Consider the following 19,876-nt stretch of genomic DNA (forward strand, 5'->3'; position numbering starts at 1 on the left):
CGAATGGCGCAACAGAGGTCGCGAGCTAGTCTAGATTTCTGCTCTACATCCGGGTACTCACTGGGAAAAAACAATAACAAAGGCAACAACCAGTCCCTGGGAATTGCGTTAGATCAGTGCCCCTTTAATCCTTTCTTCTGAAACTATCCATGAAAAGTGCTATTGTGGACTAGTTGGTGCATAATGATGCTATTAGGGGCACCCTTGTCGAGTCTATCAAAGTCACGTGGTGTGTCAGCTGTTGAGATCTAGGTAAAGATTCAAATAAAATCGTTGAAGACATCGTGCGGATACCTCAGTGGGCTGGTCACGTAGGGACTACTTTCGCCCTCGTCATTCGGCGATCGAGTCAGAATTAACCATCGGAAATCTGGATAAACTACAGGGATAATTGCTATCATTATCAAAAGAACAGTCTAATATACTGAAAATCAGTGTCTAACTGTGACGTAGCTAAGGCATTTTATAAGTTTTGGCAACTTTGAAGATATAAATTTCGAAACAATTTTGCGAGGGCACCAGGCCTAGCCAAGCGGGATCAGTGGCCATATTTGTGCTTGTAGACCTCTGCGGTTTGAAACCTTCTCCACAAATTAAAATAGTTGGATTTGGCCGAAATATGTTTGAATTGTTTCGTATTGTCGCTGTGTGTACATCTGACTACACTTCTTAACGTTATGACAGGACAGAGCCGACTGTCAACAACGTCTGACCGTGGCCGTGACGTCTCATAGACTAGGGTTGGAGTAGCTTCCCTTTGATAAAGGGCAGTTACACTAGCGGACAGACCGATGGATTGCCGCGAAAGGCAATTAAAAACAATTGTTGTTTTGCGTATATGTTGCTTCGCCACTGTATAAGAAACAGATTTCAGTTGGAACTATATTGGCTACTGTCACTGTCCGACTGACACATCACTTACCCTGTGATGTAATAAATATTAATGCGCGCATTCCAGGATAACTCGCAATGTTTCGGTAATGTTTGTGAGAGAGGGAAAGCGATTTTGAAGCACAGAATTAAAGAATGACATTATATGATAAAGAGGTTATCACGCATGTGTGTTTGGGGATGGTAAATATCCTGTATTAGGAATAAACACTATGTATTTAGCTCGCCAAAGCTCGCTAAATACAACGTTTATTCCTAATGCAGGATATTTACCATCCCCAAACACACTCGCGTGAAAACCTCTATTTCTATTGTCAGTGTCAGAAATGATGAAAGGATTTATGCCCATATTTTTATCTCTTGTTCTGGAACATACCAAGGACGTGTAATGTCACGTGATGTCCCTTGACTGTTGAAAAGTCAGGAACAAATAATCGACGAGTAGTCTACAGATATTGGTGACAATATTCGGTGTGTTTGCTGTGCACCTTGTAATAATCTGTGGATGTTAGTTTCAGTTGGCTTATCGATTGCGTAGTAGTGATATTTTTGCATTGATGTCCATTGTCTTGGGTCATTGTCTTTCTGGTGGTTGTCTTCTGACATTGGTGTCCATAGTCTTGTGTTCACTGTCTACCTCGTAGTAGCTGCAATATATTGCTGTCCATGGTCCTGTGTTCACTGTCTACTTTGTGGTCGCCTCAATACATTGTTGTTCACTGTCCACCTGAACGTGAACCATCCCATGGTAGTCGCCAAACAACATCCAACATAGATGATGATCCACTGTGAACACTGAAAGATGATACCAAGATATTTAAGGGACTGTGTGAAACTACTCCTGGAATTAACAGTTATTCTGTTGTTTGTATTTTCCACTTCAAGCACAACGCAGTGTGGACCTAAGACGGTTGAGACTTTGAGGCAGGGATATGTCACTATCAAAAACATTGGCATCAAGTTGTGCCAGCTAAAGTGTATTGAAAATGGGGCATGTTTGAATTTTGAGTACGATATTGAAACTTTAACCTGCCGGTTATCAAAAGATGAATCAAAGAAGATCAAGAAGAAGTACGGATACATTGGTCTTCCAAGGAGTCATTCTGGTGTACACTCAGTTGATTTGTTCACACTTAGTACATTACAAATTACACGACAGGTAGGTAATGATGAATATATATCATTGAAAAAGATCAAGCATGAGATATAATGATAGAGACGTATATACATTAATAAATGTATTGTGAACGATATTAGCTCATGGGATTCAATAACAGAACAAAGCTAGGAGATATCCTCATATTCTCCTTATTCCTCCAGTTTGAAGGTCCCGACTGGTGTCTGTGCATCCAAAACTTGCAGTCCCGGGCTACGATGTTTGGAGACGCGATCTGGAAAAGCTGTTTGTGTTCAAGGTAATGGCTGGTCTTTCTCCCATTTTCTCCTGACGACTGGGTTAGAGAAGACTCAATCTACATTCTATGTACGTCACTTAAGTGACATACTTGGTCATGACCCATTTTCTTCTATCTACCACATTTTCTTCTATCTACTCTCCGGACTGAGTTAGATAATACTCACTCTAACAATTTACGTACGTCATTGAAGTGATATTCTTGGTCATAATCATTGATGTTATTGCCTCTGAGACGAATACTTTCTATAGCCAAGCCTCCAACTAGTGTGCACTTCGTGCACATCTGTTTTATTTAGTCAAGACATTATTCCAGTCATATCACGGCGTGCACAGACTGTGAGTAGATAGATATATGATTATTCCATTCAGCATTAACTTTGGCCATTGTAGATGATGCAGAGTGGGTCATAGATTTGTTTGCAACTTAAGAAAGTCTTAATTGTCAGTGCTATGGTAAAAGTTTTTCTCTAATATGTTGTATTTGCATTGATGGGATAGGATGGAAATACTGGCATTTGACAAAACAACCAGTGACATTCTTTTAGAAAAATAGCGAGGTACTGACAATGTTTGACAGACGTTCAGAAGAAGTAAAAGTAGGCTGTGATGTATTCTACATTAAACTTGTAGCAGAAGGACTTCCGAAGGAATACAGTTGTAGTATCATTTTCAAAAGAACCATCAAGTGTAATCAAATGTAGTCCCCGTCACACTCCCAATCATTACAGCACATTGTCACATTCTGGGTTGTGTTTCCCTGTCCAAGTTACATGAATGGCTTTAAGGTAGTTTCAACTGACCCCGGAGTCCGGAGTAAAGCAACGTGTTGTGAAATTTCTAGCCAATAAAATATGATAGCCCTGCGCAGTTAGACAAAAGCAAAAAATGCACGTTACCATTATAACATGTTCATATACAGATGGGAAGCATAACTACCCAGAGAAACCTCCTCAACATACACTTGACAAGCAGGCAACTTTAGAGAACATCCCACTGTACAATGCCTGTAGGAAGGGGTACCTGGGCCGAGTGAGACGCATCTTGTCCCGTGGTGTGGTCGACGTCAACAGTAGAGACAAGAAGCAAGGAAGGACATCACTCATGATGGCCGCACAGAAGGGACACAGAAGAATATTTGATCTTCTTATAAGAAACGGAGCTAATATATTACTGGTGGATCATAACGGCAACAAGATCCTACACTTAGCCTGCATTGGGGGACACGTGGACATGGTGAAATATGTACTCTCTCAATGCGGCGTGGATATTAACAGTAAAGACAAGTCTGGAAAAACTCCCCTGATGAAGGCTGTATATCATGGACACAGAGACGTGTTTGAGTTTCTCGTAAGTAAGGGAGCTAATATGTCTCTAGTGGATAAGGTCGGCGACAACATACTTCATGTTGCCTCAGTTAAAGGACATGTGAAGATGGTAAAGCATATCCTGTCACACGACCTAGTCAACAGTAACAGTAGAGGAACGTTCGGAAGGACAGCACTGATGAGTGCAGCGTATTATGGACATAGAAAAGTGTTTGATCTTCTTGCGAGTAAAGATGCAAGCACTTCCTCAGTTGACGATTATGGTGACAACATCCTTCATCTGGCCACATATGGTCGACATGTGGAGATGGTGAAGCATATCCTCTCACGGAACATTTCAGACGTTAACGCCAGGAACGAGAATGGGGAAACAGCAGCCATGATAGCCAAGCGTACAAGACAAGATGCGGTTAATGACCTTCTTGTGTTGCAAGGCTGTCCAGTGCAATGAGTGCAGTGTCTGACATTTTAGTATGGCAACATGTCAAGTGACATCATGTACTGATTATCACTGACCAACAATACATTCATGAGGTATATTATACACGTTTCTTTATGTTCAATAAAATATTTTGAAATGTGCTTCAGATTAATTTGTGAGAGGGAGTTGGTTTCTATTCCTAACTGAACATTAGTTCAGTAATATCAGGGCGTGTCAGCATCTTTAAGAAAATCTTAGATATTGGCGAAACTAGGATTCAAACCTGCTATCAAAGGGGTCCGGGAAAAACTCTACTCTGCGAATGACGAACCCTTAGGTGCCTTTTTTACCGTGTACCTTTGTATAGTGGATAGATGTCTCGGTAGGATAAAGCCAACGGATAACAACGGTTTGTGTAATTTACGTATTTATATTCAAATAAAAAAGAGGTGGGGACTACTTTCTGTGTTTACAAACAAACTATTGACCATCAGGGTTCTGGACAAATAATTGGGGTACTTGTTATCATTATTAAGTCTAAGATATCAGAAATTAGTGCCAAACATGGAATTGTCCTTGTCTGTCGGCTTTCGAGTCAGAATTGACCATCGGTGATCTTAACAAATTACTGTGATAATTGTTATCATTAATATCAAAATAATAGTCTTTAGTCATTAAAACCATGATGCACTTTCACTTGTGGAGAGTCACGCGGACGCATAGGTGACAACAGTACACTATATATACTGAGCAGCATTGAAAACGCACCACCATGAAAATGGATGTATTTTTATCCGGGCTTAGGTCATATGAAAATATATAAGTGAATGAGTAATATACGACGTTCTGGACGAAGCATGAAGAAGAACAGCTCGTCAAAACACATTCCTATTTTTTTTGTGAGCGAAATCGCCAAAACGCAACAAATTGCGTGCACATCATGAAAAACGTGTTTTGTTTCACAGGAAGCATGCAGAATAGGGTTATAAAAGACAGACTTTTAAAAGCCACATCACTTGTTGCTGCAGACGTAAAGGGTACTGACACAAGAAATGCTAAGATTAACAGCAGAGGAACGTGAACGTTCCTTGGGCATGCTTCAAGTTGGTACGTTAAGTAGAGTCGTTGCACAACGGTTTCAATGCCATCATTCAACAATCCTCAGGCTACTGAGCAGATACCAGCAGAGATCGACCACGTCCGGGTCAACGTCGTGTAACTACACCACGTCAGGATCGCCATATTGTTCGTCGGCATCTTCGTGATCGTACACTTCCGGCTACCAGGACTGCAGCAACCGTACAAGGCCGACGGGGTTAATCAGCGCTGACACCGTATGTTGACGTCTCCACTCAGCAGGGCTACGTGCTCGACGTCCATATGTTGGACCCATACTCACTGATCGACATCAAAATGAACGTCTGCGTTGGGCCAAAAGGCATCGTCATTGGAGAGTGGTAGCGGCATGGTGTGCTGTTCTCTGATGAGTCCCGTTTTCATTTACGGAATGCTGACGGTCGACTGCGAGTGTGGCGTCGACGTGGAGAACGTTACCACAATGACTGCGTTGTTCAGACAGATCGATGGAGGGGAGGGAGTGTCATGGCGTGGGGCGGCATCAGTCATAACCATCGAACAGAGCTCCATGTTTGTCGTGGAAGAGTTAATGCCCTTTACTACAGGAATAACATATTGGCAAATCACGTCATCCCTATTTTTTCATCAGCACCAGGATATGCACACTTTCCAGCAAGATAATGCAAGAGCGCACACAGCACGTGTTTCAACACAGTACCTAGCGAACAATAATGTGCCTCTGCTTCGATGGCCAGCCCTGTCACCCGATCTATCGCCAACTGAACATCTATGGGATTACCTGGTTCAACTCCTCTCACGTCGTCCGCAAGTACAGAACCTGAGAGATCTTGAAGATACTCTACGTCTAGAGTGGAATGCCCCAGAACACTATTCGCAGACTTATTCGATCAATGAGAAGACGTTACATGGCCTGTGTTGCTGCCAATGGCGGACATACCAGATATTGACTTTTCATTTTAACCCTATGTGTCTTCCTGATGACGTAAATGTAATTACTGTGTGGAATTACTGTTTCCTTTGTCGTCTTTCCTAATAATCCGTCTATGTCTGTTCTAATTAAAATCGGTGATTGCTCAAGTTGTTTTTTGTAATATTTCAAGATTTATTGCTGTTGCGTTTTCAATGCTGTTCAGTATATTAGTCAGTGTCAATGTCACTTACCAACAGACACTTGCTGGCGATTTAATACGTTTTAAATCTTAAGTTGTACATATGACCGTACTTAATCACAAAATGGCTGTCCTGTAACCAGTTATCTGTGTGTTTTGATTTGATCAATCTCATTAAAAAACAAACCCTAGATCTCGCTACCGCTAAACAAAGATCTGAAGAGATCCCATTGAGGGCCACGTCAGAACGAACTTTCTATCAGAATGTCGCTTACCAGATCATGAGAGTGACAGTCGTATTTTTTTACTGAATTCATATAACTTAGGCCATCTATTAGTCATTCAAATTTTTAATCAAGATTTGTAGCAATTGCCAGTTTGAAACTAGTGCCGTAAAGCACTAGAAAGCTGACTTCTGATTGGCTTATGTCGACTTCTTGACGGTCATTCCATTGGTCAGTCAAGGTCTGCGAAAGCTCCGGCTGACGTGATCCAATGGCATGTCCTCAGATCTTCGATTAGCAGTAGCAAGAACTAACATCTGATTATGATGAGATTGTGATTTCCTTCCATGGAGTTGTGTGAACATGCAAACTGATTAGTAGGTCCTTTTGACGTTTGTTAACCTAATTTGCATACTAACGTCATTGGGTAATGGCATACTGGTACATAGTTTTGGGTTCCTATCATGCATACGTGAAATATATATTCTGTAAAAAAACGAACAAAAGTCTAGTTCCAGGAGGCAACGATCAGTTCTGGTCCATTATTTACACATCTCCCTGGTGTTCATGTAATGATGTTGACGGCGTTAAACAACAAACACAAACGGCAAAACAATTTACTAATATTGATTAATCGTTTTTAAATAGTTGGATGATCTCTTCTAAAACATAGTTTATATGTAATGCGAAGGTGTATAGTAGTTAATAACAGGGTCAGGGGTTACACAACACTGACCGGTGGTAGTTTGTATCGGGGTAATAACTACTCAAAATATCAATTGATTTTGACCAAATTTTGATAATTCAAAATTCAGCCATTTCTGTGAGTATTAATTGGTCAGGCCAGAGGTCACATGGCATTGACTTGTGATTGGACTTATACTGGGGGTAGGGCATTTAGGTGAGTAGTAGCCATCCCCATAGATATCAATTCGGTTCTCCCTTTTTTTTTGGTTTGTTTCGTTATGCACACGAGTCGGAATTGTTTGCTCAGATTGGCACAGTCAAAACCAGGACAAGAAGTTAACTTAAGCTTCAGGTATATCAATGGTCGATACCAGTCTATACTAATCAAGTAGTAAATTCCATTCCACTGATTTACCCAGTCAGGAATAAAGGTGTATCATGTTTAGATTGATGCATAAAGTTTCTGATTGATAGAAACACATTATCCACCAGTCGGATGATTTCAACTTTCCAATAGTCAACGTTCCCTTTACGTCGAGCAATATTCAGCTCCAGTCTTTGGTGTCTACATGTCACATCTTTTGAGGTACAATAGATCATGCTCTTTCCACGAAGACTTCAAAGAACGTCATACGACTCTTGCTCAAAAGTTGTTTGATCAAGGTTGCAACATTCAAAGCTTCTGTATAGCTTTCAAAAAGTTTAATGGTAGACATGTAGAGGACATTTCCAAATTTGACACATCAGTAACAAAACTGATGTCCGATGCAATACCTTATTTTGAATTGTACAATATTTTTCAATGGTTTATCAAGTGAACAATTGACTTGACTTTGCGTGCATTTTTCTGACGGGCACGTTGGCCTTTTCGCGAACACATGGTATCATCACTATTTGATAGTGACCATAATAAATACATGTCCATGATGTAATCGGAATCAGCAGAGATTTCTTATGAATATTGAAAGGGTTTTATCGGTCGGGTGTATCTTCAGTTCTATCAATGACGGTTGACAAGAATCCATTTCAATTCTATGATATGCTTAGAAATCTGTTTTCTTGTATGGTTTAGAGGCATATATTGGTCAAGAAGTCGATAAAAAATCCCAGTTTCCTGACGTCTCTAAACAGAGAAAGATGTAGGGTTATAAACCAGATTGGCATTTGTCAAGATGCCGGTAACAAATCCCTGTTTCTTGACGTTTTTAAACAAAGATGGATTGATGGTTATAAACAAGATTGAGTACACTCTACTTCCAAAAGTGATTATAAAAAAGCAGAATAGATATGTAACATAGATGTAACTAACTGTGAGAAAACATTGCTTGAATGTCGAAGTGGCTATATAAAGATTCCTAAACGAGTCCCGTAACATACCGTGTTTATACAATGAGTGAATATTTTAAACGTAACTAAAGAGCGAAAGCGAGTTAGATACGTTTTGAAATACACGAGTTGTAATACAAACAGTGTACAAGGGGGACGAGTTAATAGAGGTTATCACGCGGGTGTGTTTGGGGATGGTAAATATCCTGCATTAGGAATAAACATTGTATTTAGCGAGCCTTGGCGAGCTAAATACATAGTGTTTATTCCTAATGCAGGATATTTACCATCCCCAAACACACAAGCGTGATAACCTCTTTATCATATAATGTCATTCTTTAATTCTGTGCTTCAAAATCGCTTTCCCTCTCTCACAAACATTACCGAAACATTGCGAGTTTTCCTGGAATGCGCGCATTAATATTTATTACGTCACAGGGTAAGTGATGTGTCAGTCGGACAGTGACAGTAGCCAATATAGTTCCAACTGAAATCTGTTTCTTATAAAGTGGCGAAGCAACATATACGCAAAACAACAATTGTTTTTAATTGCCTTTCGCGGCAATCCATCGGTATGTCCGCTAGAGTAACTGCCCTTTGTCAAAGGGGAAGCTACTCTAACCCTAGTCTATGAGACGTCACGGCCACGGTCAGACGTTGTTGACAGTCGGCCTGTCCTGTCATTACGTTAAGAAGTGTAGTCAGATGTACACACAGCGACAAAACGAAACAAGGTAACAATTCAAACATAGTTCAGCCCAATCCAACTATTTTAATATGTGGAGAAGGTTTTAAGCCGCCGAGTTCTAGAAGCACAGATATGGCTACTGATCCCGCTTGGCTATGTCTCGTGCCCTGGCAAAATTGTATCAAAATTTATATCTCCAAAGTTGCCAAAACTGATAAAATGCCTTAGCTACGTCACAGTTAGACACTGATTCTCAGTATATTAGACTGTTCTTTTGATAATGATAGCAATTATCCCTGTAGTTTATCCAGATTCCCGATGGTTAATTCTGACTCGATCGCCGAATGACGAGGGCGACGCCATGTTTGTTTATAAACAGTAAAAGTAGTCCCTACTTGATCTTTGGTATTTGCATCTCTATCCGCATATGACCCCAACGGATATCGTTTTTATCCGTTGGCTTTATCCTGCCGAGAAACCTACCCATTATATGATAAAGTAACTTATTGATTACTCACTTAAACTTTGCATGTTATCTAAATCCAGCGTTGAAAACAGACGTTGAAGCTATAAGATTGGCGTATGAATACAACATTCGTAGTTGATTATTCGATCACAGACTGTTCTTTCCAAGTGCAACCTGGGAATAAGTGCAAGCTTTCTAAAAGATCGATTATACGAAACGATAAGATGCCGATTCTAAATTCGTGTTCATGAAATAATTTATGTACACAAACATCACCAAGTTAGAAATATTTACATTAAATGGAAAATCTATGTGAGAGGATCTGCAACACGATTGACTCATCGAGTCACGTCATGTTGGCTGTGTGAGTTCAAACGAGTAATTAACGTTAGGTTCCACTATCTGTTCAATTTCGGAGCAAACAAGATTCACGACGCAATATTGAATTTCTAGCGACTGTCCACTTGGTCCAAGAGGCACTACACTCATTTACAACACGAAGTTCAAGGTCGTGAGCAGACGTTGCGATGACTGTTGTGATGATCTTTCAACATAATGTGTTGTTTATTAGCGATGGTTAGAACCTAATAATGCCACCATGTTGGCAATAATACAATGCAAAAGTGATAGTCAGTATACTCTATCTAATTCTTCACAAATCCTGAAATACGTAACTACAGTAAACTACGTTTATAACGAACAAGCTCATAACGAACTGACGGATATAACGAACTGCTTTTTGGTTCGGTCCATTTGCTGTATATATGCTGTGTATACGCCTAAAACGAACTACGGTTGTAACGAACTAATATTGATGGTCCCTTTGAGTTCGTTTTCACCATAGTTTACTGTATAAAAACACAAGGACTTGACATATTTAAGTACAATATGTTAATAATACAGGTATGAGATGCATGGGTAATGTGTCTATGCATCTCTGGTGTTTTGTGAACAATACTAGTGTCAATCGGGATTAAATTATCCGTCTAGGAGGAAACTTTGCAGAGTACATTTGCATAGTGCTATCGACGGCCAAGTTCGAATGACCAACTGACGGATAATATAGTCCCGTTCTCAAGTGATGTTATTTAATAAACCTGCATTGATATTAAACGGGTGAGCTCTTCACGGGTCAGTCATAAAATGAATTAAGCATTCAGAAACATCGGAAATGTTTAATAACTGTACATTCAAGGAAGAGTCTTTGTATTGAATGATCTACTTTAGAAGAACATGTACACTTGCACTGCCTCAAATATAATGATGTACACTATCCATGTATTTTTCTCTAGTATGATTAATTGAGTGAGTGAGTGATTATGGTTTTACGCCGCTTTTAGCAATTATTCCAGCAATATCACGGCGGGGGACACCAGAAATGGGCTTCACACATTGTACCCATGTCGGGAATCGAACCTGGGTCTTCGGCGTGGTGATTAATTGTCATGATAAGAGATCTATGTGTTTATCAAATAAATGAAAACAATATCTATGCCAGGAAAGTTTGTGTTCAATATGTTCAAGATCCAGTATGGAGCAATAAGTCATAACCAGCGCAAAGGTGTTCATTATATCATAGCCATTTGTTGTATGGATCTATTGTCAATAAAATATGTCATGGCTATTGTTACTGTATTAGACATGTCTTTCAAGTACTTTTCTTCTGAAACTATTCAATGAAGCAATTATTGTACCGTATAGTTTGCTTACTGGTGCTTTTTTATGTGTATGTACTGATCAACAATGGGAACGAAATGTAAATCCTTATGCAGTTTCTCAAAGCCAAGTGGTCCGTCTGCTGTAGAGGACCAGGAAAGGACGTAAATTATATCTGACAACGTTCTTCGCGACATCACATATTTCAATGTTCACACAGGAAACGAATAAAACGTTTCAATTATGCACATCTACGTCAAGCCATACATCCAAAACCAAAACAAGTTTTTTCTAACCATGGTATTTTCAAAGAGGAGCAGATATATTGTTCTGAATCATGACACTGTCACTGGTCTTCTGATAGACAATGACTAATGTACCACACGGAAATACTGCAGCCAGTTCCGTACATAATGAATGTATTTCCGGGAACTGTTGATTCTACAGATAGTGCTACACAGAACAGAAATATTCTTAACTGTCAATTTGGAAAAGGCGTAAGTGGAGAGCGTAAATTTAGGTTGACGAGGCTTACAACTTCCATCTCTGTCATAAACCTTTTTCCTTTTGATTACTTTTAACATATAACTCACAGAATGTGGTGAATGATCATTCACACAATCACAATCACACACACACACACACACACACACACACACAATCACACACACACACACACACGAACACAAACACATACACATTCACATACACAAACTCACTCTCACACACTATAGTTACTGGTTTACAAGTGAGGGGGAAAAATACAACTGGAATTCTCCGGATTTTGATGACAGTTGCTGCTGTGATCACTGTGCATCTTGTTAAAATCTGCGGAAATTAGTATCAGTGCGTTTATCGATTTGACCCTAGTCTTCTGTAGTCTTGTGTTCATTGTCTACCTGGTGTTGGCCTCCAAACTTTGGTGTTCGTAGTCTTGTATTCAATGTCCACCTGGTGGTAGACTTTGGTCACTGGGCTCAATAGTTGTGTTTGACTGTCCACCTCGCGGTAGCCTCCAAACATTAGTGTCCAGAGTATTCTTTGGATTACTGGTGTGCCAAATTTTAAAGTGTTACTAAGGCCTAGAATGTCGAATTAAACAACTTTTGATTAAGGGTTGCATGACGCTCTTTGAAACCTTTGAAAAAAGCATTCTCAATTGTACCTCAAGTTGATACAATAATGCTCGACATGAAGGGAATGTTGAGTATTGTAAAGTTGAAGTCACCCGTGTTATGATTCAGTTCCTCCTTGTTATGATGGAGTCTTTAGGATACTATTTTTCTGACATCCAAGAAAACGAATCGGACTGCTACCAGCAAGCGCTGCCTAGTCGAACCTACCGAGGACCTTTCATAGAATGTGAAGACTCCCTAACAATATTAATGCAGCCTTCTGCATTACCCAGATTGTCAAAAGGGCTGTATTCCTGGTAGCAAACATGGGTAATCTACAAATGTCAGTTAGCAGATTGGGAGGTACCAAACCTACAAAGCCAACAAACTTCCTTTTGTCCTTTTTGATAAATCCAATGAAATCATTCATATAATCGACTTCTCTGTCCCCTTTGACACTAATGTGATTGACAAGATTCAGGAAAAACATTTCAAATATGAGTACCTCGCTTTCGAAATGTTACGCTTGCACACCAAGTTCCAAGGTGTCCGACTCCCCATTGTTCTCTGTGCAATACGACAACATCAACACCAAGCAAGAGTTTAAACATGTCCGTTCAAATATCTATATTTCTACAATTCTTGCTCGACTCTTGCGTCTTGTTGTATTTATCAAAGCAAAGTGATGACATATTCAGATAATCAAGTATTTAAGGTTTAAATGTGTCTCGATTGGACTCTTCTAGTAAACATGTGTAAACGTACCTCAATCGAGTTGAATCCCAATACTTGAATGAAGAGAATCACTTGTTGTTTGTAGCTATGGTTCAGTTTCTTTGAGACATTGGTAAATTGGTAGAAGGATATGATTCCAGTAAACCTACTACACCCAAAGAAGATGACGTATCCAAAATAACCATCAGGACAGTTACCCACTAGCTCCTGATCATGAATGAGTAATTGGATGTCGGAATATCAACATAACTTGATGGGTAAGACTAAGTAAGCTAACTTAGAGAAACTCGTACCAAATTTGATTGATAAGACAAAATACTCCACTATAAAAGTCTCCAGTTTTTGTCTATCATAAGGCATGAAACTAAAGAAAATAATTCTTAATTTTGAGGAAAGTTCTCGGTGGAGCCCTATATAAGATGAAACACTGATTTAAGAAAGATGGCTACCAGTGATTTCGAAAAGAATCTGTAAAAGCTCATGAATAACTTGAAGTATTTGGTAAAACTATGAAAAATCTAAGGAGGCGTCTTGATGTTGAATTGGTCAGATCTAATGAGGACGAAAGACTCAGGAAACTAATAGTGAAATAGTTGATAATGACTTAGCAGCATAACATATAAGGGAAGAGTAATATAAAATTCAACAGACCAGTATAAGCTGGTATTAGTATTCTTGATTTGTCAAATTACTTAATGTATGATTTCTATTACATTGAACTTATGGTGACAGATGCGAGGCGTTATATGCGATTCTACAAACAGATGATGTGTTTAAAATTAAAAACGTATGGTACAAATGATTACTCAAAAGATAACTCATTATCTTAACACCACAATACATAAAACTTATAAGATGAAGCATGAGAGTTCTGGAACTCCTGTTGCGTAGTATGTTGGAATAAGACTGAAGATTTATCTATAAAGAAGTTGATAACAACGAGATAAGAAAAGCTAAAGGCTATGTCGTAAAAAAGACATATAAAACATGAACAGCATAAAGAGGCATTATTCAAGGAGAGAACATTCAAACATGAGATGAAAACTTTAAGAAGTGATAAGCACAGGATATATGGACTAAGAATGAACAAGACAGCATTATCCTCCTTAGATACAAAGAGATGGATTGATAAAGATGGTAAAAATGCTAAAACAAACTATACGTATGTTTACTCAAGGAGGTAATACTGTATCCCTAGAAAATATGAGGAACTTTTCAAGTATGGGAATTACGATCATCTTAGCGCTTAGATCGCTTTGTGGAAGTTGGCCATGGAGAAAGGATAGCTCAGTAATCTCAAATGTAGATATGTTAGTGATCTGGAGTAAGGGTAGCTCAGTGGCCTAAGGTGAGGGTAGCTCAGTGGTCTAAGGTTAGGATAAGTGGTCTTAGGTTAGGGTAGCTCAGTCATCTGAGGTATGGGTAGCTCAGTATTCTTATGTGTGGGTAGCTCAGTGATCTTAGGTGCGGGTAGCTGAGTGTACTAAGGTGTGGGTAGCCTAGTGGTCTAAGGTGCTGAGGTTCAGGTTGGAGGTTCAGTTGATGAGAGGGGAATTGGTTGTGCCATACCAAATAATTGATGGAGCCGAGATCGATGTTTAATAACGTTTTGGGAGAACGTCAGTCTAAAAACAGAACGCGAGCGGTTGTGACGTCGGTGGTGCATCACTTGGGACATCCTAAGCGATATAGCCTATCTACTGTGTACTGTTTAACGTATATTAATACATAGACGCTGTAAATAGTTAAAAGTATGGCAATTGATACCAATATTTGTGAAAAAACACACAAAGTAAAACACTTTCTATTGTAACTGTCAGAAATGATAAAAGGATTTATGCCCATATTTTTATCTCTTGTTCTGGACCATACCAATGACGTGTAATGTCACGTGATGTCCCTTGACTGTTGAACAGTTAGGAACAAATAATCGACGAGTAGTCTACTGATGTCAGTGACAGTATTTGCTGTGTTTGCTGTGCACCTTGTAATAATCTGTGGATGTTAGTTTCAGTTGGCTTATCGACTGAGTGGTAGTGACATATGACATTGGTGTCCATAGCCTTGTGTTCACTGTCTACTTGATGGTAGTCTCCAGATAGAGGTGTTCATATCTATAGTCTTGTGTTCAATAGCTACCTGTTGGTGATATCCAGACATTGGTGTCCATAGACTTGGGTCACTGTCTATCTGGTGGTAGTCTCCTGACATTGGTGTCCATAGTCTTGTGTTCACTGTCTACCTCGTGGTCGCCTCAATACATTGTTGCTCCCGCGGTAGTCGCCCAACAACATCCAACATAGCTGGTGATCCACTGTGAACACTGAAAGATGATACCAAGATATTTAAGAAGCTGTGTGAAACTACTCCTGGAATTAACAGTTATTGTGATGTTTGTATTTTCCACTTCAAGCACAACACAGTGTGGACCTAAGACGGTTGAGACGTTGAGGCAGGGGTATGTCACTATCAGAAACATTGGCATCAAGTTGTGCCAGCTTAAATGTATTGAAGACGGAGCATGTTTGAATGTTGAATACAATATTGAAACTTTAACTTGCCGTTTGTCAAGAGATGAATCAAAGAAGATCAAGAAGAAGGAAGGATACATAAGTCTTCCAAGGAGTCATTCAGATGTAAGTTATATGTACGTCATTTGGGTAAATGTATTTCTACCATCGAGAATCGAGTACACTCTGTTGATTTATCACAGTTAGTATATGATAAGCTACACGACAGGTAGGTTATGAAGAATAATTGTTATTGAAACTTAATAAACATGTACTGTAACGACAGAGGCGTAAATACAAAAATAAATGTATAGAAAATGTTAAAAGCTTGTGACTCAATTACAGAACAAATGTAGGAGATGTCCACGTATGGTCCTTACTACTCCTGTTGAAGTTGCTTGAATACAGTACGACATAAAGGGAATGAAGACATTGGCGAAATTGATGTCATCCCTCTTGCCATACAGTCTTATTGGTAACTGAGTCACTCCGAAATCATTGTTTTTGTTTGCCTGATTGTAAGATGCTGCACTCAGAAATATTCCACCTATATGACGGCTGTCTGTAAATAATCGAGCCTTGACCAGACAATCCATTCATTGACACTGTGAACATCGATCTGCGCAATAGGGATACGACGACATGCATCAGCCAATTCCGCGAGCCTGACCACCCGATCCCGATAGTCCCCCCTAACGACATGTGCCTCTAACAGCAAGAATGGGTTGCTGAAGACCGATTCTCACCCGAATCTTCATTGGTCCTTTATGCATCGGCCTAAATATGAAACATTATTATTTCCGAGGAGACTTTCTGACTCGTCTGCATAATGAAACAGATCCGCAAGGAGGAGAGCTTAATTAGTGCCCATGGGGATGCCCACTTCTTGCCTAAATATTCGACCCCTAATAATTAATGTGCATGGTCATCGGAGAAAATGACCCGTGAAGATCCGGGATAGAATAGGTCTTCAGCAACCCATGCTAACAGGATCTGGGGGTCAGGCTCGCTGACTTGGTTGATGCATGTCATCGTATCCCAATTTCGTGGATTGATGCACATGATGTAAATCACTTGATTGTCTGGTCCACACTCGATTATTTACAAACCACCGTCATATAGCTAGAAAATTTGCTGAGTGCGGCGTTAAACAACAAACAAACAAAACAAACATTGGAGAAAATATTTGGCAAATTGTGTAAATTTCTTATGATTATGGAAAGGGTTTTGTCGTTTTTATTCAAATTATCGAGATCCCTTAAACACAATTGAATTGAGGAACAGTGGGGTACAGAAAGCAGTGGGACACAGGTAACAGTGGGGTGTACAGGTAACAGGTACAGGTTACAGTTGGATAATTGCAGTTGCTCCACAAGTTCTCTTCCGTTGATATGACAAATAATTGTCATCAAATAAAAAACTATATCACCGTGAAATATTGCTACTTTAATCAATGTATTAGATTTGACATTAGCACACACGGTTAATTCCACAATAAGCCAAAGAGGTATTCTCATTTAGTCATCCTGTTTGAAGGTCCCAACTGGTGCCTGTGCATCCAAGACGTGCAGTCTCGGGTTACGATGTTTGGTGACACGATCTGGAAAAGCTGTCTGTGCAAAAGGTAATGGCTGGTCTTTCTCCCATTTTCTCCTGACGACTGGGTTAGAGAAGACTCAATCTACATTCTATGTACGTCACTTAAGTGACATACTTGGTCATGACCCTTGATGTTGACCTTGTATGTGAGACGATGTTAGAGTGTGGTGTGACATATTCACATAACATCTAAAACAATCACTAGCTAGATTGCTCTTCGTTCTCACTTGTTTTATATAATTAAGAGGCATAGTGATTTAATAAGTCTGTTCACTGACAATGTGTTTTGCATAATCCGAATCTAAGACATGTCCTCTTTAAGATATCAGCCTTCAGCTCCTCATTACACTATCAGACACTTTGATCAAAAACTTGGTCAAATAACATGCTGTCCAAAACTTGTTATGTTTTTGACAAGATTTTGATGGGATAGAAACCGATCCTAGTTCTCGTCAAACTTTGATCAAAGTTTCATGATGTTGATTTAATTTAGCCAATCAAACTGCAAGGAACATTTACCCCTTTTTAACCGGAAGTGAATAGAGTCAAGTCAAAGTGTGTCAACTATTTTGGACTGACGAGATGTTGGAAAAATTCATTCATTCGTTTCACTAACGACCAGTCATTCTCGGGACCAAATCTGCCTTTAATAACCCGACGCCGCCTTCGCAACATGCAATACACAAAATAAATATGACAACAACAAAACATTCCTCGTCAGTAGCATCCACCTTGGCAAGATAAAACTTTGACGTCCTGTCAAAAACTTTGATGACCGGATGACTTTGAGGACCAAGAAAACTTGGTCAAAGTTTTCTTTGAATAATGTTTTTATCAAAGTTTTTGATAGTGTAGCGGGGGGTTTATACAGCATACAATTACTCAGTAGTCGCCAGGTAAAGGGGCAAGAACAAGCCCATTATGGTACGCATACAGTACCCATTTTTCAAAGAAACATGTAATCAAATGTAATCCCCTTCACACTTCCATTCATTCCAGCACATTGTCACATTTTGGATGGTTTCCTCTGTTTGTTGATCTCCAAGTGACGTCAATGACTAAATGGCTTTAATGTAGTTCTACTAAAGCACCACATTGTGATGATAACCAGCACTGACCTCTAGCCAGAAACATGTACTTGCCCTGTTCAGTTAAACAAAAAGGCACATAAATATATTTCCTTCTGATTGTAAGGAAGATACATACACACAAATTACTTTTGTTGGCACATTGTATATATCTACGTTACATTATAGGTGTGTAACATATCACTAGTAGCTACAATGAATGATTATCGAACAGCTTTTTTTATTCTTGAATATTCTTAAATGCAATAACTGATGTAAACAAATTGATGACATTTTATACCGTCCCATTGCAACATACTTATCTGCAGATAGGAAGCAGAACTACCCTGAGAGACCTCCTCAACATAAAGTTGACAAGCAGGACACTTTACAGAACAACTCACTTCACGATGCCTGTAAGGAGGGGGACCTAGGCCGAGTGAGACGCATCTTTTCCCGGTATGTGGTCGACGTCAACAGCAGGGACAAGAAGGAAGGGTGGACACCGATCACGATTGCAGCACTGAAGGGGCATAGAAGAATACTTGACTTTCTGATAAGAAAAGGAGCTAATGTATCACAAGTGGATTATTACGGCAACAATATCCTGCATACGGCCTGTGAAGGGGGACACCTGGGCATGGTTAAGCATGTACTATCACAATGCAGGGTTGATATTAACAGTAGAACAAGGTCTGGATCAACTCCCCTGATGAAGGCTGCATATTATGGGCACATACACGTATTTGACTATTTAGTATGTATGGGAGCTAATATATCACTGGTAGATGCTTACGGCAACAACATCCTGCACCGGGCCTGCAGAGGAGGACATTCGAAGATGGTAAAGCATATCCTGTCACAGGACCTGGTGAACATTACCAGTAGAGGAGCGTCAGGAAGGACACCATTAATGAAAGCAGCGTATAATGGACATAGAAAAGTGTTTGATCTTCTTGCGAGTAAAGGTGGTCAAGTTTCCTCAGTGGATGATATGGGTTACAACATACTTCACCTGGCCTCTCTGCGTGGACATGTGGAGATGGTGAAGCATATCCTCTCGCAGAATATGGTAGACATTAACGCCAGGGATAAGGATGGGTCTACAGCAGCCATGAGAGCAAAGCGTTACAGACAAGATGCAGCATATGACCTTCTTGTGTCGCAGGGCTGTCCAGTGCAATAAGTGCAGCTGTAGACAGTCAACAATGCCGTGGTGCAACTGAAATATGAACAGAGACTCAGTTGTTCACCACACTATATGTTGTTTTATATGTATATTGTTGTCAATCGTTGTATGTGATCAAAGAGTAACAGAATACTTTTATTGCGTTTGGGGTTTATGTCACCATTTATGACATAAATGGTTACCGATTTGTTGTGTTTTAGAATTGGAAATGATCATTTTATCACGAGCAAGAAACACATATTGATGATTGCATGTCATAGTGTAAGTCGTGGTTTTGTGCAAAGAGTGAAGGATATCGTGCAGTGTCTGACGCTCATTTGTGGCGAGGTTATCACACGCCTGGAGAACAATAC

The 19,876-nt window shown here is 39.7% G+C and overlaps 1 protein-coding gene across 1 annotated transcript; it reads left to right on the plus strand.

Moving 5' to 3' along the window:
• The first annotated feature begins 3,193 nt into the window (after nucleotides 1-3,193).
• On the plus strand, nucleotides 3,194-19,520 carry LOC139457138 (ankyrin repeat domain-containing protein 50-like). The gene is made up of 2 exons (XM_071238567.1): nucleotides 3,194-4,025; nucleotides 18,664-19,520. The coding sequence occupies exons 1-2, from the start codon at nucleotides 3,194-3,196 to the stop codon at nucleotides 19,518-19,520; spliced, it is 1,689 nt and encodes a 562-aa protein (XP_071094668.1).
• The last annotated feature ends 356 nt before the right edge of the window (nucleotides 19,521-19,876 follow it).

Source organism: Haliotis cracherodii, unplaced genomic scaffold (genome assembly GCF_022045235.1).
Source record: "Haliotis cracherodii isolate W230 unplaced genomic scaffold, xgHalCrac1.p SCAF_12, whole genome shotgun sequence".
NCBI lineage: Eukaryota > Metazoa > Mollusca > Gastropoda > Lepetellida > Haliotidae > Haliotis > Haliotis cracherodii.